The sequence below is a fragment of the Nematostella vectensis genome, chromosome 5 (assembly GCF_932526225.1).
Source record: "Nematostella vectensis chromosome 5, jaNemVect1.1, whole genome shotgun sequence".
NCBI classification, from domain to species: domain Eukaryota; kingdom Metazoa; phylum Cnidaria; class Anthozoa; order Actiniaria; family Edwardsiidae; genus Nematostella; species Nematostella vectensis.
The window spans coordinates 2366471-2390790 of NC_064038.1; the positions used below are offsets into that span (position 1 = coordinate 2366471).

General features: G+C 41.7%; 3 protein-coding genes across 6 annotated transcripts in view; 2 read left to right on the top strand and 1 right to left on the bottom strand.

The window, feature by feature from the left end:
• Positions 1-16474, bottom strand: part of LOC5502942 (U3 small nucleolar RNA-associated protein 15 homolog) — a 36799-nt gene extending 20325 nt beyond the window's left edge. Inside the window, exon 1 of the mRNA XM_048728147.1 lies at positions 16289-16474. The gene's annotated coding sequence lies outside the window, so the exon portion shown is untranslated. The remainder of the gene's footprint in view (positions 1-16288) is intronic.
• The window catches only part of LOC116610383 (centrosomal protein of 83 kDa), a 35557-nt gene that overhangs the window by 6698 nt on the left and 4539 nt on the right, over positions 1-24320 (top strand). For 2 of the 4 annotated variants that reach the window (XM_048728141.1, XM_048728142.1), the window contains exons 7-25: positions 697-822; positions 1575-1742; positions 2270-2428; positions 2802-2894; positions 4564-4632; positions 5028-5092; positions 5411-5519; positions 8847-8911; positions 9623-9686; positions 10568-10638; positions 11241-11309; positions 16424-16482; positions 16931-17012; positions 17172-17237; positions 20546-20846; positions 20965-21015; positions 21623-21696; positions 22510-22681; positions 23264-23325. In XM_048728141.1, coding sequence (XP_048584098.1) covers positions 697-822; positions 1575-1742; positions 2270-2428; positions 2802-2894; positions 4564-4632; positions 5028-5092; positions 5411-5519; positions 8847-8911; positions 9623-9686; positions 10568-10638; positions 11241-11309; positions 16424-16482; positions 16931-17012; positions 17172-17237; positions 20546-20846; positions 20965-21015; positions 21623-21696; positions 22510-22681; positions 23264-23325 — 1925 coding nt within the window. The remainder of the gene's footprint in view (positions 1-696; positions 823-1574; positions 1743-2269; positions 2429-2801; positions 2895-4563; positions 4633-5027; positions 5093-5410; positions 5520-8846; positions 8912-9622; positions 9687-10567; positions 10639-11240; positions 11310-16423; positions 16483-16930; positions 17013-17171; positions 17238-20545; positions 20847-20964; positions 21016-21622; positions 21697-22509; positions 22682-23263; positions 23326-24320) is intronic. The other 2 variants (XM_048728143.1, XM_048728144.1) reach the window with 2 other exon arrangements.
• Positions 13287-16043, top strand: LOC5502949. The gene is made up of 2 exons (XM_001624018.3): positions 13287-13398; positions 13433-16043. The coding sequence occupies exon 2, from the start codon at positions 13623-13625 to the stop codon at positions 15450-15452; it is 1830 nt and encodes a 609-aa protein (XP_001624068.3). The 5' UTR covers positions 13287-13398; positions 13433-13622; the 3' UTR covers positions 15453-16043.

The following is a 24320-nucleotide window of genomic DNA, read 5'->3' on the forward strand; positions in this document are numbered from 1 at the left end:
TGATTCTCACATGAAAGTAGCACTCCTGACTAATTTTCACTTGTGTTACACCACTTATATTACACTTGTGTCTGACTGGTTCTCACTTGTGTTACACCACTTATATTACACTTGTGTCTGACTGGTGCTCACTTGTGTTACACCACTTATATTACACTTGTGTCTGACTGGTTCTCACTTGTGTTACACCACTTATATTACACTTGTGTCTGACTGGTTCTCACTTGTGTTACACCACTTATATTACACTTGTGTCTGACTGGTTCTCACTTGTGTTACACCACTTATATTACACTTGTGTCTGACTGGTTCTCACTTGTGTTACACCACTTATATTACACTTGTGTCTGACTGGTTCTCACTTGTGTTACACCACTTATATTACACTTGTGTCTGACTGGTTCTCACTTGTGTTACACCACTTATATTACACTTGTGTCTGTCTGGTTCTCACTTGTGTTACACCACTTATATTACACTTGTGTCTGACTGGTTCTCACTTGTGTTACACCACTTATATTACACTTGTGTCTGACTGGTTCTCACTTGTGTTGCACTTGTATCTGTCTGGTTCCTGTGTTTTTCTGGCATTCTTACTAGAACCAGCCTTGGTTTATGAAAACACACTGCTTATGGTCTATTGCTGCGCTGCATTATATTGCCTTAAAAATATACGTAATTTCCAATTTGCTTTAGGAATATGAAGCAGTAAAGATGGAAGTCAGTTCACTGAAAAGTAAAAATGCAGATTCAAAGACATTGATCAAAGCTCAGATTTCGCAGGTTCGGCAACTTGAACAACAGCTTGCAGAACAAAGGGTGGTAAGTACAAAGGCATAGCTGTCAACTCACCCCCATTAGGCCGGTGTCACAAGATTTTGAGCTTCTTCACCCGCTCACCTGCATAGTAGTAGAAATCACAAGGTTTTCTCTGGGTTTTCTTAGAAAAGGCCAAACAGGCAACAAGAAAATACTGTATAACCAGGAGCACAGTCAGGAATAGGTAGATAACTGTAGCGACTGTTATGGCTTTGTGTTCTTTATTCTGGACTGGACTTTTTTCTGGGTTTGACGGCTTCACTTCGTATTACTATTGTGCCAACTTGGGGTATATTGGTTCTTATTTTCTATGTCGCTCGTTGACTATATATTGACTCATAGAAACAAGAACTCGTTGTCTAATTGTTAAATTGTTAAAAGAAAAAAAAAAGAAAAATTGCGTTAACAGTGGAAATGGAACTCGGGTCTCTGTGTAGACAAGTGTCCGCACCGCTGTATCATAATTATCTAAAAGCGGCCAAAAAGTGGGTCATTTCTTATTAAGGAATCCTCAAATTCTATGCTTTTGCCGTATGATACCTGCGCACACTCCCTCATCCAATCTTGGGTTCACGCCTGCATGGTAACAGGATAGCTGGAATCACAGCCTCCCCCCCCCCCCAATACAATGCATTCACAAGTCTTGGAAGTTTACAATTGCTACAGGACTACTGTAGTCCTCCAATGGAGCACATTCACAAGTCGGGGAAGTTAACAATTGCTACATGACTGAGTATGTTATGTCTCTCCTCCAGATGAGTGAGTCAGAACAAGGGAAGCTCAGCCTGCTGAAAGACGAGGTTCAGCATTTGAAAGAAACATGTCAAATGTTAAGAACAGAGAAAGAGGTGTTGCTCAAGGGCAAGCTTCAAGTAGAGCGAGATGTGGACAAAGGGGAACAGGAAAGAGTGATTCTTCAACAGGTAATGCCTTGGTTGATGCATGATCTGATTATGATGATCATGGAGGTGCTGATGATCATGGTATACTGATGATGATGATGATGATGATGATGGTGGTGGTGATGGTGGTGGCGGTGGTGATGATGATGATGATGATGATGATGATGATGATGATGATGATGATGATGATGATGATGATGATGATGATGATGATGATGATGATGATGATGATGATGATGATGATGATGATGATGATGATGATGATGATGATGATGGTGATGGTGGTGATGATGGTGATGGTGATGGTGATGGTGATGATGATGATGATGGTGGTGCTCATGGAGGTGGTGATGATGGCAAGAATGAAAATGATGACGGTGGTGATAATGGTCCCACTGCAAAAAATTACAATGATGATGATTTTGATCTTGATGATAATAATTCTAGTGATGTTCGTAGATGTGATAATTGCGGTGATGATTATGATGATTATGATTTTTTTTATATGACAAGTAGTTGGGATCATGGTATCTGTCTCATACCTACAGATTAACAATAACTTGAAGGGTGAAGTACGAGAATTGTATGAGAGCAAATCAAAGCTGGCAGAGCAGTTGGAAAATTCACGACAATTAATTAAAAGCATTGAAAACGAATATAAGAAAGAAAAGGAAACACTGACTGCTCTCACATCTGATCTCCAACAGGTGAGAAGTGGAATAATAATTGGTAATTCTCGCAATTCGCGCACGGCATTTCCTTTGTTATGCTCACTTTGTGCCTTCCACGACTTGGGGACTTTTCCCAGAATTTACGAAAGTGTTTTAATGACCGCTTTGAAAACTTAGCAATGGGCCTTCCGTCATTGTTTTTGTTGTTAACATCTGTTGTTGTTGTTGTTGCTGCTGTTGTTGTTGTTGTTGTTGTTGTTGTTGCTGCTGTTGTTGTTGTTGTTGTTGTTGTCTGCTTCACTCTTTTTCACAGTATTAGAGGTGCGCGTGCTGCACCGTGAAAACTGCTGATTAGATAATCCCTCTTGATTATCTTGATGGTTTCTATGGCGCTTTTCTTTCATTCTAGAAACTCGGTGCCGCCAAAGACACACTTGATAGAGAGCGAAGAACACTAAGGGACAAGCTGTACAGTGAACAAGAATTGTTACAGGAAGCCGTGGTAATCTACACTTGGGCCATCTGTAAACAAATGAGCCGCTTATAAGAGCTATACCAAAAGAGCCACTTATAAGAGCTATACCAAATGAGCCGCTTATAAGAGCTATACCAAATGAGCCACTTATAAGAGCTATACCAAATGAGCCACTTATAAGAGCTATACCAAATGAGCCTCTTTTCAATCTATACCAAAATGAGCCACTTATAAGAGCTATACCAAATCAGCCTCTTTTCAATCTATACCAAATGAGCCACTTATAAGAGCTATACCAAATGAGCCTCTTTTCAATCTATACCAAATGAGCCACTTATAAGAGCTATACCAAATCAGCCTCTTTTCAATCTATGCCAAATGAGCCACTTATAAGAGCTATACCAAATCAGCCTCTTTTCAATCTATACCAAATGAGCCGCTTACACAGTACTGTAAGATCTATTCCAAATGAGCCGCTTACACAGTAAGATCTATACCAAATGAGCCGCTTACACAGTACTTTAAGATCTATTCCAAATGAGCCGCTTACACCCTAAGATCTATATCAAATGAGCCGCTTACACAGTAAGATATATACCAAATGAGCCGCTTACACAGTAAGATATATACCAAGTAAGCCGCTTACACAGTAAGATCTATACCAAATGAGCCGCTTACACAGTAAGATCTATACCAAATGAGCCGCTTACAGGCTTTTAGGACGGGAGTGCGCACTCTTGATGTGCTTGGCCTGCTGGATGGCGCATGTGACTGCATCGCATGCTCATCCTAGTGGGGTGGGCACGTGGGGTGGTCCCGTGTGCTGTCTGGCGGTCGGGCACATGAGGAGTGTGCACCACCCTTGTATCATATTTTTATATTAATTTGTTTTGTTATTTATTTATATGTTGCTTGTTTGTTTGTTTGTTTGTTCTTGTGTCTATTTGTATACACATGTCTGTTTACTTGTATCTACGCCTGTGATAGTTCGTCTATATAGTGTTTGTGTATATAATATATTATATTAATATGTATAATACTTATAGTTTTCTATAATATTTTTAATATTTTAAATATAGCTAGATTAGATTCTAAATCATATTATTTATTAATTATCTGACTATTTATTTTTTATAGTGTCCACAATTAGCTTTTTTAGCTAAACACTTTTGACACTTAAATAAAGTTTATGTATGTATGTATGTACACAGTAAGATCTATACCAAATGAGTCGCTTACACAGTAAGATCTATACCAAATGAGCCGCTTACACAGTAAGATCTATACCAAATGAGCCGCTTACACAGTAAGATTTATACCAAATGAGCCGCTTACACAGTAAGATCTATACCAAATGAGTAGAAATCGTGCATTTGTAAACTATGCTGCATTTTAGTCAAATGTGTAAAAATATACTCCCACTCTCAGTGGTTAAAGGAAAATCCCGGGCCTGTTTGGGGTCCGCCAGTGCCGTATTCTAGACGTCAAGCTCCGTTTTTCCATAAGGGAGTAGGAGGTGGGGGGATCTTTTGTGATATCAAACCTTGCAGTATAGACTACATCATGGCAAGTGAGCTGTTTTGATGTGCAACGTGTCTTGTGGCGTCGCGTCACATACTCCATCACCCGGGGAGGCTTACCTTACCTCACTATATTAACGACTTTCTATGTTTATTACTACGCTCTGTTTATATAGGAAAGGGCCAGGAAACTGTCTGCCGAAAATCGGATACTCGAGGAGCGATGTCAAGAGTTGTTAGAAAAGGTACCGCCTTTTAAGTCTCTGATACTAACGTACTAACCGTGAAAATTCAAATGCTAGAAAAGGTGGCCCGAGTTTGAAACCCAGCTCTGAACTTGGAAGCTTTTCGGGGTTCATATCTTGGTTTGAATTTGGTGTAAGTGAGTTGAACATGTTTCTCCTGTGAGTTTCCAGTCTTTCTGGCTAGACACAAACTCCCGTTTCACTAACAATTGTAAGGGGGCGTAAAAGGACCCGTTTGTTATTCGTGAAAGCAGGGAATTTCCCCCGGTTTCACGGCCTGACTATCCTTTAAGTACCCAGAGAACGAAGTGCTACCACATGGGATGTTGCCTCTAATGGGCAAAGAATTCTTCTTACTTTATGCATATATTATACTGAACTATCCTTGCTTGTAGAATAATAAACTTGTGGTAGAACAGCATGATCTCACAGATCGATCTACCGTAGAGCAACTACAAAGGTAATTTTGATTTTTTTTATTTGGTTGTTGTAACGAGGCTTGCTTTTTAGAGCTATAACAGGCCTAGTAATAACGAAATTTGGTTTGGGGCACAGCCACGCCCCTCTACTGGCCATTTCTTTTTTAGTTTTACAGTATAGGGGCACATTCCCCTAGTGTCCTGCCATGGCCCTGTTTACCCGTATCTGACAACGGATTGGTTACTAACAGGAATTTAGGTCCAAATGTGCCCATCTCACAAACTATCAAATATCAAGTATTGAAATTGTGAATGTCTGGGCTACATATTGTATATCCTGCATGTAATTGTTTTTCCAGCCGTCTTAGGTCCGTGGAAGAACAAAACCGACAAATAACTAAAGAATACGAGGAAAACAAAGAGCTGCTGCGACTCGCCGAGACAGAGAAGAATATCCTGCAAAGAGAGGTAGGATTTATTGAAAGAGGGCGTGGCCGTGAAAAAGAGATGATGATGATGATGATGATGATGATGATGATGATGATGATGATGATGATGATGATGATGATGATGATGATGATGACTATGCTAATGTTGATATATCGACTTGCTTATGTTGATAATTCGACTTTGATGTTGATCAATCGACTTGTTGATAATTCGACTTCACTGTCGATAATTTGACTTGACCGTTGATAATTCGACTTCGAAAGTTGATAATTCGACTTCGACAGTTGATAATTCCACTTCGACTGTTGATAACTGAATTGTTGATAATTCGACTTGATTGCTAGAGAAGAAAGTAGTGAGACTTTTATGTGGTAGCGATACTAAATCTTCCTGAAATAAGAAATCGATACAATAAGCATTTATACGCTGACCACAAGAGTTTAGACCAAGGATAAACATTCGATGAATGATTATTGTTTACAAACCAATACAAACCCGCAAAAATAAACAGACATTCTTGATCACTGCAAGCTGCAGTGATATAATATAATCAGTTAAATATAATTTAACTGAAAAGTCAAATTATGTCTATTACCCAGCGCTGCCAACATCAACACCTTGTTGCATTTGCTAAAGCAGGGGAGGTCGATCATGTCATAGGTTGTAGCTACTGTGAAAATGCTTTCTTCCGATCTAATTAAAGCATATAGGGTATTAAAAGTTTAAATAAGATCTTAACCACCCTCAAAACTTGGTTGCTATAGCTTCACATCTTCAACCAAAAATCAAGGATTCTTCTTTCGAAAATTTGCTTTTTTACAAAAAAGTCAGGTATAGTTCAGGTATACACTTCCCCTAGGGTCTTATACAACATCATCAATATTCTCATATGAGAGTCTTCAAATTCAATGAAACTTGAAACCATAGCTTTATAAGGCCATGACTACTCTTAAAATTTGAGATCCCCCGGGTCATTTTTCCAAGTACTCATGGCTACTTCCACTGAAAAAGGAGGAAAGTCTTGAAGTCGCCCAAACCATCGAGCCCTTGTTTTGGCAGTTCGGGTTTCCATGCAAATTGCACACAGACAGGGGAGGAGAGTTTAAAGGGAGCGTTGATGACTTCTGCGCAAAGTTCAACATACCACAAGCCCGAGGCGCTCCAAGAAACCCTTCTACTCAGGGACTTGTCGAGAGGGCAAACCGACTAGTAAAGGAGAATTTGTTGAGCCTCATTAAAGAGAAGGGATTAGCATCAAATGATTGGTGCAAAATTCTGAATGAGGCGGCCTACAAAAAAATATCACTCTTCATCGAGCAATTGGCAAATCGCCCTACGAAGTTGTTTTTGGCATCTTCCCCCATAAAGAGAAGGCATTGACCCCAACGAGGGAAATAACCGGTATCCTAAGCACCGTTCAAGATGGAGGAAACAACGATGATAAAGTCGAATCCGTGAGTAATACAGAAGAAAAGCTGGCCACTGTTGAGACAAGAGCCCAAAAACGAAAAAGAAAGAGCGAGACAGTCCCTGAAAGGGCAGCGACATCAAAAACAACTACCATGACAGTCAGCACCATAGAAAGCCATGATCAAAATGTGGAAGAAGATGAAAGTGGAATCATCATTCAAATGACCAAGTGTTTGAAAACCAGGCAGGTTATAATCGGAAAAAGAAGGAAACACGAACAAGAAAGCTAAACTTTCAAGAAAATGATTATGTTTCTGTAAAGATCAATGTAGTCGATAAAGGTCCGCTACATCCAAACTCCCTTCTTGCTAAGATAATAGAGAAAGCAAATGACAATGCAAGAATTGTCACTAAATTTGGTGTGATTGATTCATTAATTTCCCTGAGTAGATTGAACAAAATTGCCAAGCCCAACATAGTCTTTGACTATTCCACAGAGATCTCCCTTACGAGAGCGTCAAAGATGGCGCACCTTCAATGACCCACATGACTGTAATGGCTGTATGAATGAGTAGAACGACAGTACCACTTATTATTAGATTCCTGTACTCACAACGATTAAAGCTGCTGTCATCAAATTGGGTTTGTTTTCGTCGCCTTTGTTAGTCGCTAGTTTTATTTTTTTTACTTAAAATAACCCTAACCCCACTACTTAAACTAACCCTAACCCCACTACTTAAACTAACCCTAACCCCACTATATAAACTAACCCTAACCCTACTACTTAAACTAACCCTAGCCCACTACTTAAACTAACCCTAACCCTACTACTTAAACTAACCCCAACCCCACTACTTAAACTAACCCTAACCCTACTACTTAAACCAACCCTAACCCTACTACTTAAACTAACCCTAACCCCACTACTTAAACTAACCCTAGCCCCACTACTTAAACTAGCCCTAACCCCACTACTTAAACTAACCCTAACCCCACTACTTAAACTAACCCTAACCCCACTACTTAAACTAACCCTAACCCTACTACTTAAACTAACCCTAACCCCACTACTTAAACTGGTTAAAAACGAATATGGACTGGTTTGGTTTCATTTTTGACTAGTCCATTTTACATTTTGGACTGACATTTATTATTGACTGCAACATGCATACATACATGTGCATACATACATGTGTATGCACATGTGGTGGTGGTGGTGGCGGCGGTGATGTGTCTGACGGTGATGTGTATGACGGTGATGTGTCTGACGGTGATGTGTATGACGGTGATGTGTATGACGGTGATGTGTCTGACGGTGATGTGTCTGACGGTGATGTGTCTGATGGTGATGTGTATGACGGTGATGTGTATGACGGTGATGTGTCTGACGGTGATGGTGATGATGTGTATAACGATGATGCGTATGATGATGATGTGTATAATGATGATTCATATGATGATGGTTATGATGTGTATAATGATGATGCGTATGATGATGATGTGTATAATGATGATGCGTATGATGATGATGTGTATAATGATGATGCGTATGATGATGATGGTTATGATGTGTATGATGATGATGTGTATAATGATGATGCGTATGATGATGATGTGTATAATGATGATGCGTATGATGATGATGGTTATAATGCGTATGATGATGATGTGTATAATGATGATGCGTATGATGATGATGGTTATGATGTGTATGATGATGATGTGTATGATGATGATGATGATGGTGATGATGATGGTGATAATGATGATGATGAGGATGATGATGCTTACTATGATGGTGATAATGATTTTGGCGATGGTGATGGTACTGATGATGATTGTGATGATGATGATTATGGTAATTGTAATGGCGATAGTGATGGCGATAGTACTGATGATGATGATTATTATTATTATTATTATGATTATTTTCAGTGCTCATCAAACAAGCGTCTGCAAGCGGAGAATTCTGAACTAAAAAACCAGCTTAAAGAAACGTGGTAAGTCCGGATAGCCGCTATGGTATCGGTATAAAGCCTTTAATTATTTTTATTATTATTATTATTTTTTACCTATAGCACTTGTGTGTTTTATCCTGAATTATATTTTGGTTGCCGTCCATCGTATAATAACCTCTTGCTTAAAGAAGACTGCCATTTTACGCTCCCGCTCAATATCGAGTAAATTCAAGCATAGAAAAGGTACCGCCTTTTCAGTCTCCGATACTAACGTACTAAGCGTATACATCCAAAGGCTAGAAAAGGTGGCCGAGTTCGAAACCCTGTTCTGAACTTGAGAACTTTTCTGGGCTCATATTTTGGTTTGAATTTGGTGTTGTTGTAAGTGAGTTTAACTGCGAGTTTCAATATAAAACCTTTTATTTGTTTTTACCTATAGCACTTGTGTGTTATATTCTAAGTTATATTTTGGTTGCCGTCCATCGTCCAATAACCTTTTGCTTAAAAAAGGCCGCCATTTTACGTTCCTGCCCAATATCGAGTACATCATAGCATCCATTTCCATCGGCTTATACAAGCGAGTAAATAATATATTTTCAATCAATTAGCGTTAGTAGTGTATCAGACTTTATTCGTGGATGGTTATTTTGCTGTTTTCAGGGCATATATTGTATTTTCAAATACAAATAACGACAAGGGAGTGTTGACCAAACTCCTGTAGTTGTCTAATATGGCATCTGTTTATTTACAAAGGGACGAGATCACGGAGCTGACGGGACGCGCGGAGCAGCAAACTGGGGTGATCAAGAGATTACTGGTGAGAAAACGCGGCATTAACAGTAAAGCCTCTCTATAACGGACAACCGCGGATCAAGTCTAGCGCCCCTTTCACTGTTGGCCCTCGTTATAATGACCTCTTCGGGACCATAGATTACAATATAGCCTCCCTATTACGGACAGCCACGGGTCCACTCCATAGTCTCTTTCACTTTTGGCCCTCGATATAATGAACTCTTTGGGACCATGGATTACAATATAGCCTCCCTATGACGAACAACCGCGGGTCCGATCTATAGTCTCTTTCACTTTTGGCCCTCGATATAATGAACTCTTCGGGACCATGGGTTACAATGAAGCTTCCCTAGAGCGGACAACCGCGGGTCCACTCTATAGTCATTATTATATATAGCCATTCACGGTTCACCTGATTACAGGCGATGGTGTTTTTGAAGAAACCTCGATCCATCTCCTTGTCGGCCGCTTTGGATTTTAAGGGGTTTCGTGCGGTCCCGCGAGCGAAAGGAATAGCAAAAAATAAGTGTTGGGGGGGGGGGGGGGGTAGATGCGCGTCGGGCCAATTTCAAAATTTATTTATTTTTACAAGCCACATGGCGGCCGATTAGCCGCCTATGCATTAAGGTTTTTGCGATAACACCATATACCGCCTGCAAGCAAATGACTGTTGAAATCGTGTTCGATATAATAGGCGTGGCGTTGAGATACATATCACATGCGAAAACTTTTAAATTTGGCGATTCTTAAAAAAAATGTGGAGGTGGAATAGGGCGGGGGCCTTTAAAGTTGTTAAAGTTTGGGATGTCGGCTGGGTGATCCTCATAGTGATTAATAACGGGACTATTCCTGGCTGCACGCAGGCTATCCACATAGATGCTAGCTATATGTACGTTTTAATTATAGGATGTTTCAAAGGATATCGCGAAGACAGACGGCACGAACAACTTGTTGGGAACATCTGAGGAGCCGCCAAGGTATTTGTGAAAGCATCAAATTGCAATGAATAACTAAACCTTCAAGATCGTTTTTTTTTTCTACTTTGCTATATTGAAATGACGTTCGTGATCAAAATCTCGGAGAACGGACGTCTCGGGGTAATTTAGAGTCTAGCGAACATTTATCGGACTGGGTATCGATTTTTTATTACATTAACGGCAAAGTCGCATTGTCACTAGTTTACTTCCGGTCGATTACGTAACAATCTCCGATGGTTTTTAACGGAAAACACGGAAAATATTTCAAAATTTTTAAAATCAGTCTGTCTATTGAAAGTTTCTTCGAGGATGTGACTGATAATTTAGAGCGGATAGCCTGTTTTATAGCGCGAATTCTAATAGATTCTTTTGTTTTTCGACTGTTGAGGTTTCCGTCGGACTTCCGGAAGTAAGCCTTCTTACAGGTTGCTGGATATAACCTGTTCCCTGATTGGTCGTTTTGGTATCCACCTGATTGGCTTTTTCAATATAAACAATACTGACCGGTTGTCAAATATTAACTGTCACGTGATTGGTTTTTTTGGCGATTATCTTATTGGTTGTTTTAAAATAATATGAATCTTTTGATTGGATGTCTTTAGGGACCTTCAGTGTGAAGATTGCAGTTCTCTGAGACAAGCGATGAACGCTGCTACACAGGAAAACCAACGGTAATCATTGCTTGATGAGAATATAACCGTCTGAAGAAGGCGAATCACAAGACGCTTTACCCTCCCGATCGAGAGTTCCTCAAAGAATCTATTCCAAGTAACTCAAATACTTTTAATCAACTATCTCTCATAAAGTATTAGTTCTTTAATCGTGGACGGTTATTTTTGGCGGTTATTCTTGCAAAGATATATATATATATATGTTATTTACCAGCTGGGAGGTCCGTATCGTGTAATAGCGTGACCGAGGTCTTGAAAATACTGACCGAGGCCGCGCGCGTTGCAAAATCATTATGGCGGGAAATTGTCAAAACACAATGTTTAAAGCCGATTTTCAGTAAAGTCAATGATTCTAGATAAAATGATGAATAAAATGTCGTTTAAGTGTGAAGATCTATAACCTCGGGAGTAAAAAGCCAGTTTTCGATTGTCGTTTTACAAATCAACCCATTATTTCGAGCTTTGGGGGTGAGCGGTCCGGTATCGCGGGGTCCGGATCGTCAACCAGATCGCCAACCAGAGCGCGCGATTTGATGGATACCGGAACCCGAAAAAAAAAAGGATAAATGATAAACAACAACAAAGGGGTGGCTGATAAAAAGTCTTTAAAAACAGTGGCCAATGCACATTCCATTACACTGCCCACCATGCGATATTGCTCACACAAAATATACAACACATATAATTTATAACATAACAAGAAGTTTTTGGTTGTTGCTTCAAGGGAGCCTTGATTTACTTTTCGTTTTTTTATTACGATATTTAACCAACAAATAATATCCTCGACTTCACTTCGCCTACGGCAAATAATACGAATTAATTGTAAAATTCATCGAACCATGCCAACTTAGCGCTTTTGGGGTCTTATGTTTGTAAATCCTTTAGGATAAGGCATTTTGCCTGTATTTAATAACCGCTAACAAAACACATGGGAAATTATTACCCTACGAGCAGCTAAAAATCATTCGCATGGGTTTACAAAAAAACTTAATTAGTCCATGTTATCGTTTTCTCGGCCATTTCGTCTTCACTTGGGTGGTTCCATTGTTGCATATCCAATAAGGCATCAGTTTGGGGTTGATTTTGCACTTTACCGTGATGCAAGTGTGCAGAACGAAACACGTGCGAATTGGTGGTTTTACTTCGACACGAGGTGATTTTTGACGAGATGTATATTCCTTGCAAGGACTTTATTATATCATGACGTGATGGAAAGACCGAAATCGCAAGACCGGGCCTCTGAGTTATGATGCGTGAAGAGCTTCGTTGATCATTTACCTAACATTTAGTCATCTAACTTTTAACTTCCACTCATCAAAAGTAATAGACGTCTTCTTTGTTTCTTCTTCAGAAAAGGTAGACACTTGTATTTATCTACACACATCTCTCTGTAGCTTCTTGAGAACGGTTGCTTTGGTTTCACCAAGGGTAATAACTCCTCTTCAGATTGATATTTCGGAATTTATTCGATAAAATTAATCTCTGAATTTTTGAACCCCAAGATTCAGAAGTGGCTGTCAGGGTGTTATTTCAGTGACTATTTCAGGCGACAGTCCGAGACGTGCCGTGTTGTGTATATCGCTCGGTAGTACTGAGCTTACTGTTGCGATTATTCACCCGTGGTTTTGGTTATTACATCGCCCCTTCATGCGCTAGTTTAGACGAAGCAAGTTGGACCCTTCAAGAAGGCCAATCATGCCGCTGTTTGACGCTTCCTCATAACACAAAGCAGCCATTTCCATCGGCTTATTAAAGCATATATCTAGAGAACTATTCATCAGCTATCGTTGATGGGGTATCAAACTTCAATCATAGATAGTTGTTTTAAAGTTTCCCTGCGACGGCTTATCGACATCTTCCAATGGCTTGCTGAGCTCAAGTTTATGACGGAAAAAAATGGCAAGATTCACACTAGTATTTTTCTTCATCGTCTTCTCTTTACTTCTAGTGCTGTTTTATACACGAAAAAGTATTAACCCTCGCGCCTGGAAAAAAGCCCCCAAGGGTTCGTACTTCGGCCAGCGAACGGGCAAATTGGCCAGTAGGCCTATGATCGACGGGAACAAGATGCAACGAGTTGTTATCATAGGTGCGGGGCCCACTGGACTAGGGGCAGCGTACAGGTTGCACCAACTGGGCATCTCACGCTCCAACACGCAGGTCGTGATCTTAGAAGAGCAGGAAAAACCCGGCGGATTATCTCTGTCATTCCGGGACGACGCGGGCTTTCTGTGGGACCTTGGTGGTCACGTGGTATTCTCCCATTATATTTACTTTGATAAGGTATTGGAGGAGGCTGTTCAAAACTGGACGATGCATAAAAGGGCGGCGTTCGCGTACATGATGGGATCCAGTGGGGCACGCCGATTTATCCCGTACCCTGTGCAAGAGAACGTGCTCGCGATGGATCGGGTCGACAGTGAGAGAATTCTTAAGGATATTCAAGGTTTTAACAGGAGTCGTACACGCAAACCAGGGAATTTTGATGAGTGGCTGGTGGACACGTTTGGCGAAGAGCTATGTAGATTCTTCATGAGCAAATATAATCGCAAGGTATGGACGGTTGACCCTAAGGAGATGAACTATGAATGGATTGGGGAGAGGGTCGCAGTTCCGAGCGTAGAGAGAATCAAAAAGAACAAGAGGCTCAAGGACTCCGAGTGGGGCCCCAATAGGAACTTTCGGTTCCCGAGGTATAACGGTACGGGCGGGATATGGCAATCAGTGGCTGATCTATTACCGAGAAGCTGGTTCCACTTCGAGAACCGTGTCGTCCAGCTTAACATCGACAAAAAGATTTTAACAGTTGCTAGTAAGGATGGCGCCAAGTACTCTTTGTCTTACGATGTACTTATCTCGACTGCGCCTTTGGACTTACTTGTGACCATGGACAGCTCGGGTCGTCACGGGAAGAAGAAGGCTATCGCCAGGCAACTGGTTTACACGAGGACGCACGTTGTAGGCATAGGATTGACAGGGCAGCCTCCACAGAGCCTTCTAGACAAGTCCTGGATCTACTTTCCCGATCCCGATTCACCATTTTACCGCGTGACTTTGTTCTCTAAGTACTCAAAAGATCATGTCCCGGATTCTGAGAAATACTGGTCTCTCCTCTGCGAAACAGCCGAGCATGTCTCGCGTGCCAGTAATGCAACAAGATGGACTAGAAGTACGATAATACAGAGTACGGTGTCAGCACTTGTGGAGTACGGCTTTATCACGCTGGAGCAGATCGTGTCACGATGGCACCGTCAGCTGGACCATGGCTACCCCGTCCCCTCCCTACACAGGGAGCAATTGCTGGCGTCGCTGCAGGGGTGGTTACAGTCACTAGATATATTCTCGCGGGGACGATTTGGCGGCTGGCGGTACGAAGTAGGGAACCAGGACCACGCCCTTATGCAGGGGGTAGAGGTAGTGGATTACCTGCTGCGTGGGACGCCAGAGGAGACTTACCCAAACCCTAACCTTGTTAACTCCATGAAGGCCTCAAAGCGCCAGGTCAAGCCTTTGCAGTCTGTCGGGCTGGACTACGAGATCGTAGTGGCGCATTACGACGAAGATCTTAATTGGTTAATCCCAGAAGCAAGCCATTGTCACGTTTACCACAAAGGAGAAACCCTAATACCCGACCTGCGCTTCAAACAGTGGGAGAAACTCCCTAACGTCGGGCGGGAAGCGCATTCCTATCTTCACCACATCGTAGACAACTACGACCGTCTGGCCAACATTACAGTTTTCGTACAAGGCTCCAGAAAGTCTCACGAGACTCAAACTTACGCTAACCTAAAGGATTACGTCACTGAAGCCAATAACACCGGGTTCTCCACCCGAATGCATGGCTACTTTGATGAGTGGGATGGGATTAAGTACGGCGGGAAGTGGAGGAAAGAGTTTAACAGTGGGAAGGTTCGCAGGAGTAATTTCTCGATAGGGGAGTTCTGGTTGAAGGCTTTAGGGACACCACACCCTTCGTCCACTCAGTGGAATGCGGGGGCGTTTTTCGGCGTGACACGTCGAGTTATCCGAACGAGAACAAGAGGGTTTTATAAACGCCTGATAGGTTTTGTAAATGATCACCCTAATCCGGAAGAAGGGCATTATTTTGAGCGTTCTTGGCACGGAGTGTTTTTCGGTTATTGAGAAGATGATTTGTAAAATATCCGACAAACATGCACGTGGTCTGGCACGCCTAGAAAAACTACAGACAAGCTGTAGAATAACTAGGTGGTATGACTAGAAAAACTACAGACAAGCTGTAGAATAACTAGGTGGTATGATTAGAAAAACTACAGACAAGCTGTAGAATTACTAGGTGATATTACTAGAAAAACTACAGACAAGCTTTAGAATGACTAGGTGGTATGACTAATAATAACTACAGAAAGCTGTAAAATAACTAGGTGGTATGCCTAGAAAAAAAAAACAGACAAGCTGTATAATAACTAGGTGTTCTGCGTAGGCGTGTTGGAATCAGGGAAATAAATCAACTCAAGGTTGAAATGGTATGTGTTACGCCTCTGTGATGACAAAGGGGTTTCGAGCGTCCCTTCGTCGGAGCAAAACGCTCGGAACTTCAGCGAAACTACTCTGTTTTTATAGAAAATACCATTTTAACCTTGTGTTGGTATATTTCATTGAGACACATAAATCAATATCTATACTATTAATCACGGCATCCATACAGCTGCACCACCCGATGAAATACAAAATAAAACCACCTCAAACCTTCCACCCAGTATTTATTTTTTATCAAATCCCGATTGAAAATCGCCTTCGTGTCTAAGTGGAAACGCGGCTTCTATTGGCTGAAGTATATATTTATAATTTTAATTAGGAGCCATAAAAATCACACCCAAGCCAAACCCCAATTCTTCAAATATCAAAATAAACTAGCATTTTCACATGAAACGTAAAATATCCAAGATGAAATTTCCAAGGAGGGATCTATGTTTGTTTGTTTCAAGACTACTTCTTACCTGATCTCGCTCGTCTTTGAGGTTCGTCTGTGTTTGTTTCTAGGCTACTTGTGATCTTCGTCTGTGTTTGTTTCTAGGCTTCTTGTGATCCCGCTCCTCTTTGAGGTTTGTCTATGTTTTTTTTTTGGTTTCTAGGCTACCTCTCGAAGTTAGTCGATTAGAGGAGGAGTTGAGAACTTCACAACACGAAAAAGGTAGAACTCTTAGCACATCCGGTCACTACATGCCTATAAATTTTCAACGCACGTGCCTCATGTCTATCAGCATTCAACATGTCCATCGTGTGCCTGGCACGTGCCTATCACTACTACACGTGTTCATCATGTGCCTGTCACGTGCCTATCAGCATTCAACATGTCCATCGTGTGCCTGGCACGTGCCTATCATTACTACACGTGTTCATCATGTGCCTGCCATGTGCCTATCAGCATTTCACGTGTCCATCATGTGCCTAACACGTGCCTTTCGTCACTGCTTGGCAATCACGTGCTTGGGTCTCACGTGGCCATAGCGTGCCTATTTCCAGACTACGCACAGTCTGTCCATGATGTCACTTGAAAAGCGCGTGACGCAGTTGGACTAAGTACTATTTGGAAAATATTGACAGCATGATTGACATCTGTTGATGTATTGTTTCCTTAGAGCTCCTGAAGAAGGATGTGTCTGACTTGATAAACAACAACGCGACGCTGAGTTCGCAGATACAGAAAGCAAGAGAATTAGAGTAAGGGACCGTTTAATATACCATATAGACGGTAGGGAGCTGGGTTAAATGATTCCCATTGAAACTTTGGCATAGACTAGTTGGCAGCCCTTATAATTTTTGTGAGACTGTATAAAGTTGTTGAATGAATGATATTATTTCGTATGATCTGCACGACAGGAAACAGGCACGCAGTGTCAAGAATGTCCAGGAAGAGCTCAAACACATCAAGGAAGCTTTGTCCAGGTAAAGTGGTAAAAAATTTTCTCTTGACCAATTTAAGTCAACAATCTTGACCAGGTAAAGTCAACTATCTTGGCCCGGTTAGGTCAACCCTCTTGTGACCGCTAGTGACCAGGCAATCCAAAACTCTTTACAAAGTAAAGTACGTTCTCTTGACTATTTTAAATGATTTCCATTGACTAGGTAAAGTCAGTCTTCTTAACTAGATAAAATCACCTCAAGCCTTTCAAGAGACGGCTTGTCGAGAAGTCCAAAGTTTACCAGGTATTGTTACACGTGCCCTCGTGCCGATAAATGGTGAACAATGTACAAAAGTGGCAGTATACCGGAACCTCGAGATGAAAGAAGTCAAATCACGCCGGTCTTTTTATACTCTAGGACAACACCAAGTCAAATCACGCCGGTGTTTTTATACTCTAGGACAACACCAAGTCAAATCACGCCGGTGTTTTTATACTCTAGGACAACACCAAGTCAAATCACGCCGGTGTTTTTATACTCTAGGACAACGCCAAGTCCAATCACGCCGGTGTTTTTCTACTCTAGGACAACACCAAGTCCAATCACGCCGGTGTTTTTATACTCTAGGACAACACCAAGTCAAATCACGCCGGTGTTTTTATACTCTAGGACAACACCAAGTCAAATCACGCCGGTGTTTTTATACTCTAGGACAACACCAAGTCAAATCACGCCGGTGTTTTTATACTCTAGGACAACACCAAGTCAAATCACGCCGGTGTTTTTCTACTCTAGGACAACACCAAGTCAAATCACGCCGGTCTTTTTATACTCTAGGACAACACCAAGTCAAATCACGCCGGTCTTTTTTATACTCTAGGACAACACCAAGTCCAATCACGCCGGTGTTTTTATACTCTAGGACAACGCCAAGTCCAATCACGCCGGTGTTTTTCTACTCTAGGACAACACCAAGTCCAATCACGCCGGTGTTTTTATACTCTAGGACAACACCAAGTCAAATCACGCCGGTCTTTTTATACTCTAGGACAACACCAAGTCAAATCACGCCGGTCTTTTTATACTCTAGGACAACACCAAGTCAAATCACGCCGGTGTTTTTCTACTCTAGGACAACACCAAGTCCAATCACGCCGGTGTTTTTATACTCTAGGACAACACCAAGTCAAATCACGCCGGTCTTTTTATACTCTAGGACAACACCAAGTCAAATCACGCCGGTCTTTTTATACTCTAGGACAACACCAAGTCAAATCACGCCGGTGTTTTTATACTCTAGGACAACACCAAGTCAAATCACGCCGGTCTTTTTATACTCTAGGACAACACCAAGTCAAATCACGCCGGTGTTTTTATACTCTAGGACCACCAAGTCAAATCACGCCGGTCTTTTTTATACTCTAGGACAACATCAAGTCAAATCACGCCGGTGTTTTTATACTCTAGGACAACACCAAGTCAAATCACGCCGGTCTTTTTCTACTCTAGGACAACACCAAGTCAAATCACGCCGGTCTTTTTTATACTCTAGGACAACACCAAGTCAAATCACGCCGGTCTTTTTCTACTCTAGGACAACACCAAGTCAAATCACGCCGGTCTTTTTCTACTCTAGGACAACACCAAGTCAAATCACGCCGGTCTTTTTCTACTCTAGGACAACACCAAGTCAAATCACGCCGGTGTTTTTATACTCTAGGACAACACCAAGTCAAATCACGCCGGTCTTTTTCTACTCTAGGACAACACCAAGTCAAATCACGCCGGTGTTTTTATACTCTAGGACAACACCAAGTCAAATCACGCCGGTCTTTTTTATACTCTAGGACAACACCAAGTCCAATCACGCCGGTGTTTTTATACTCTAGGACAACGCCAAGTCCAATCACGCCGGTGTTTTTCTACTCTAGGACAACACCAAGTCCAATCACGCCGGTGTTTTTATACTCTAGGACAACACCAAGTCAAATCACGCCGGTCTTTTTATACTCTAGGACAACACCAAGTCCAATCACGCCGGTGTTTTTATACTCTAGGACAACACCAAGTCAAATCACGCCGGTCTTTTTATACTCTAGGACAACACCAAGTCCAATCACGCCGGTGTTTTTATACTCTAGGACAACACCAAGTCAAATCACGCCGGTGTTTTTATAGTCTAGGACAACACCAAGTCAAATCACGCCGGTCTTTTTTATACTCTAGGACAACACCAAGTCAAATCACGCCGGTGTTTTTCTACTCTAGGACAACACCAAGTCAAATCACGCCAGTCTTTTTCTACTCTAGGACAACACCAAGTCCAATCACGCCGGTCTTTTTCTACTCTAGGACAACACCAAGTCCAATCACGCCGGTCTTTTTATACTCTAGGACAACACCAAGTCCAATCACGCCGGTGTTTTTATACTCTAGGACAACACCAAGTCAAATCACGCCGGTGTTTTTATACTCTAGGACAACACCAAGTCAAATCACGCCGGTCTTTTTCTACTCTAGGACAACACCAAGTCAAATCACGCCGGTCTTTTTATACTCTAGGACAACACCAAGTCAAATCACGCCGGTCTTTTTATACTCTAGGACAACACCAAGTCAAATCACGCCGGTGTTTTTATACTCTAGGACAACACCAAGTCAAATCACGCCGGTCTTTTTATACTCTAGGACAACACCAAGTCCAATCACGCCGGTCTTTTTATACTCTAGGACAACACCAAGTCCAATCACGCCGGTGTTTTTATACTCTAGGACAACACCAAGTCAAATCACGCCGGTGTTTTTATACTCTAGGACAACACCAAGTCAAATCACGCCGGTCTTTTTCTACTCTAGGACAACACCAAGTCAAATCACGCCGGTCTTTTTATACTCTAGGACAACACCAAGTCAAATCACGCCGGTCTTTTTCTACTCTAGGACAACACCAAGTCAAATCACGCCGGTCTTTTTTATACTCTAGGACAACACCAAGTCAAATCACGCCGGTCTTTTTTCTACTCTAGGACAACACCAAGTCCAATCACGCCGGTGTTTTTATACTCTAGGACAACACCAAGTCAAATCACGCCGGTGTTTTTCTACTCTAGGACAACACCAAGTCACACTAAGCATGCACTTCCATCGGCTAGTTCAAAGGAAGCAAATATCGTTAATAAAATAACAGACTTGAATGCTGGTTGATTATTAAAAAGAAAAGACCATCTCATATTCAGATATAAATCATAACAAAAAAGTGGTTAATCGACATGTTTTTTCCGCCCGAACACTCATGTGTCTGTATATTCAGTCGAGAGCTGGGACCAATAACGGAATGTGTTGTAATGCAGGCTTGACTCAGAGAAACATGAGCTGATGTCAGAACTCGAGGCTCTGCGCCAAGACAAGAGCGTGTGGAGTGATGAGAAAGCCGAGTTGACTATGAGCATTGCGGAACTACAGGCCGAGAATGCCAGCATCGAAGAGAAGCTCAAGACCAGCGGGTCAACGAGAGACACCCTGGCGGCGTGTAGTGATGCTGTTATGGCAGATGACGCATCACACATCCAGAAAGCAACAGAAGAGGCGACCCAAGAACTGAAAACTATGCGAGGGGAACTAGAAAAAGTCTTGCAGGCTTTGAACGAAAAGGTTTGTAGATTGAAGCAACGTTCGCCCATCCGTCCGTCCATCTGTCAGTCCTCCGTCTAACCCGTTTGCCTGTCCGCCCGCCCATTTGTCTCTCATTCTCAATCTTATCCGATTGCAGGATGCGCAACTGGAATTGCAGACACAAGCTCTGGATCAGCGACAGCATCAGGTAAATCAGTGGTCTTTGTGATTCAGGGACCAATTGTAATAACCAGGTAATGATCGTCAAAAGAAATGATGAATTGTTCGTTTTGTTTCGAATATAGAATGGTAACGGGTGCATCTACGCCGACGAAGACTTGCTAAACAAAATAACCCTGTTCTTGCACAAAGGTGACACGAGTAGTAAACATTAATTCATTTTAAAAAATGAGTGGATAAAATGTATTCACACCTATTTCAAATAAGGTTATACTCGTGTTTCCACGTGTCGTAACCCGCAGTTGTTTATGGGTAACGTAACGTATTTATGTGGGACCCATAAAGCACTGCTACAATACATGGATTGTCGTAGTACAACCTTATTGGAAATAGCTGTATAAAATAGATAAGAATTATGTAATAAGTAACATAAAGCCATAAAATTCTTAAAAGCTTCGTCTGGTAAAAATATTTTCACAGTAAAAATAAAAAAAAATTACAGCATAAAAAAACAGTCCAAACTAAATAAGAAAAAAGCCTACTATGAAAATAACGTTAATGCTTCTCATTTGATGCTTTCAATGCCAGGATTGTGTGCCTCTATTGCGTGACACTAAAGCTTTATTGCGTGACAGTTGAACAGATGGGCCGAGGAGGCGACGCGCGCCAAGAAGGACTTCGCTGAGATGGTCACGAAAGCGTCTTCAAGGTAGGTTGTTTTATGACTAGTGCGTATTTTCATCGCGAGCTCTCATTTGCTTAATCATAGTTACAAGATGAACTACAAATCAAATATTCCCCGTTCGGTTAACTTTTCGTAGAAAAACTTTTCACCGACCGGGAGACATTGCTATCGCGCGTCGCGTTTAAGAGCGGGAAAATTAGGCGGGAAATTTTTTGGCCGCGTGTAAACTTTTGGTTTAATGAACGAAAAAAAGAATCCTGTGTCAAAGTAACTTGCCTAAACGGGAAATAAAGAGGCTCTCGCGAAAAAAATTGTTTTTTTTTCTCTCGTGAACAGTCATTAAAGCGGTGATATCACCAGTATACTTCCAGTCGATTACGTAACAATCTCCGTTGATTTTTAATGGAAAACGCAAAACAAATTCAAAATTGTAAGAGCAGTGTGTCTATTCGAAGCTTCTCTTGTCTGTTGTCAGTTGAGGCCCTCTGAAAGTAAACTGGTGACAATGCCGTGTAAAGTGTCTGGTAGTGCCCAATAATTTGCATAAGTTCCTGTCCGATCACGGATCGAAATCCTAACAATGCAAGGACCAATAAGCATCCCTTGCTGGTTGTCTTTGGGACCTTCGCACACTTGCATAATGTCGTCCTAAGTTTCAACCCTGAACTACCCATACTGGACGAGAGGCTCCGAAGTTGCCACAGTCTTATAGATGGTTCTATATTGGCCAAAGCAGTATCCTTGTCAAGGGTCGTAGGAGGGGATGGGCGCTATAATTATAAGGAAGTGAGCTCTAGGCCGTGCCCCCTCAACTTTCTTGATGTTTTTGTGTCCGAGGAACCAAGTGATTACTGCTTTGAGAGATCAGCTGGCCGAGAAGGCACAGGAAAATGCCGAGATCCAGGAGACCCATACCGCGTTAAGGGAAAAACTCCACTCGCTCACGCATCCATACAGTGGCATCCCGGGCGAGAGTCACGCAATCCCTGAAGACAAGAAGCTAGTGACGGTAGCTATGATAAGGATTGCTTATACGTTAGCTGAGACTTAAACAGTCGCTTACAGCCATCATTTTGGCATCTAGCAAAGAACCAAATGTGTGAAAAACATCCATTTTTATCGGCCAATTTGGAGAAGCCAGTGCGATATTTTCGATTGAATTTGGTAAATAAAGTGTAAGACTTTGTTTTTGGATGGTTATTCCAAGATCTTAACACGTTATGCAACTTCCAATACTAAATGAAGTCAATGACAAAGGTGTGGCTGACAAGGGCACTTTAAGACTGATATCGAATTCGTGCACAAAATGCTCTCTAGTGAGGAAACTATTATAACTCTAACCGAGAAATACACCACGCGAAAGTTATATAAAAAAAACACAAGCAATAAAGAGCGCGAAGAAGGTCAGAGAGAACCATCTTAATTAATCGAAACAGCTCACATTGTGGATTTTACAAGTCTTTACCCGCGAAACCGAAAAACGTGTAGGTTTCATTTATGGAGATTTAACTTAAGTCAAATCGAGGCTGTAATTTTTTTTTTCGGTACTCAAACGATGTCCTATATCTAGATAGTCCATTTTTCTCCACAGGGCCACGCCCCTCCTTCGTCACTTTTAGACTTGCGGCGAGCGTCAGACCCCGCCCCCATACGGTTGGTAATTATCGTATTGGTCGTTTGGTTGTTGGTGATTATCGTATTGGTTGTTGGTGATTATCGTAATGGTCGTTTGGTTGTTGGTGATTATCGTATTGGTCGTTTGGTTGTTGGTGATTATCGTATTGGTCGTCTAGTTGTTGGTAATTATCGTATTGGTCGTCTGGTTGTTGGTTATTATCGTATTGGTCGTCTGGTTGTTGGTGATTATCGTACTGGTCGTCTGGTTGTTGGGTATTATCGTATTGGTCGTCTGGTTGTTGGTGATTATCGTATTGGTCGTCTAGTTGTTGGTAATTATCGTAGTGGTCGTCTGGTTGTTGGTGATTATCGTATTGGTCGTCTGGTTGTTGGGTATTATCGTAGTGGTCGTCTGGTTGTTGGTGATTATCGTAATGGTCGTCTGGTTGTTGGTGATTATCGTATTGGTCGTCTGGTTGTTGGTGATTATCGTAATGGTCGTGTGGTTGTTGGTGATTATCGTATTGGTCGTCTGGTTGTTGGTGATTATCGTATTGGTCGTCTGGTTGTTGGGTATTATCGTATTGGTCGTCTGGTTGTTGGTGATTATCGTATTGATCGTCTGGTTGTTGGTGATTATCGTATTGGTCGTCTGGTTGTTGGTGATTATCGTATTGGTCGTTTGGTTGTTGGGTATTATCGTATTGGTCGTCTGGTTGTTGGTGATTATCCTATTGGTCGTCTGGTTGCTGGTGATTATCGTAATGGTCGTCTGGTTGCTGGTGATCATCGTATTGGTCGTTTGGTTGCTGGTGATTATCGTATTGGTCGTCTAGTTGTTGCTGATTATCGTAGTGGTCGTCTGGTTGTTGGTGATTATCGTAGTGGTCGTTTGGTTGTCGGCCATTATCGTATTGGTCGGTTTTTTTTATTATCATATTGGTTGTTGGCGATAGTCATAATGGTCGCTTAGTTGTTGGCGATCACCCAACTAACTAGCTGGGCTAACTGTTTTTTTTTTATACTGACAG

Bases quoted from the DNA above. Each gene is read 5' to 3' on its own strand.
- LOC5502949 (XM_001624018.3), top strand. From the start codon at position 13,623: ATGCATAAAAGGGCGGCGTTCGCGTACATGATGGGATCCAGTGGGGCA.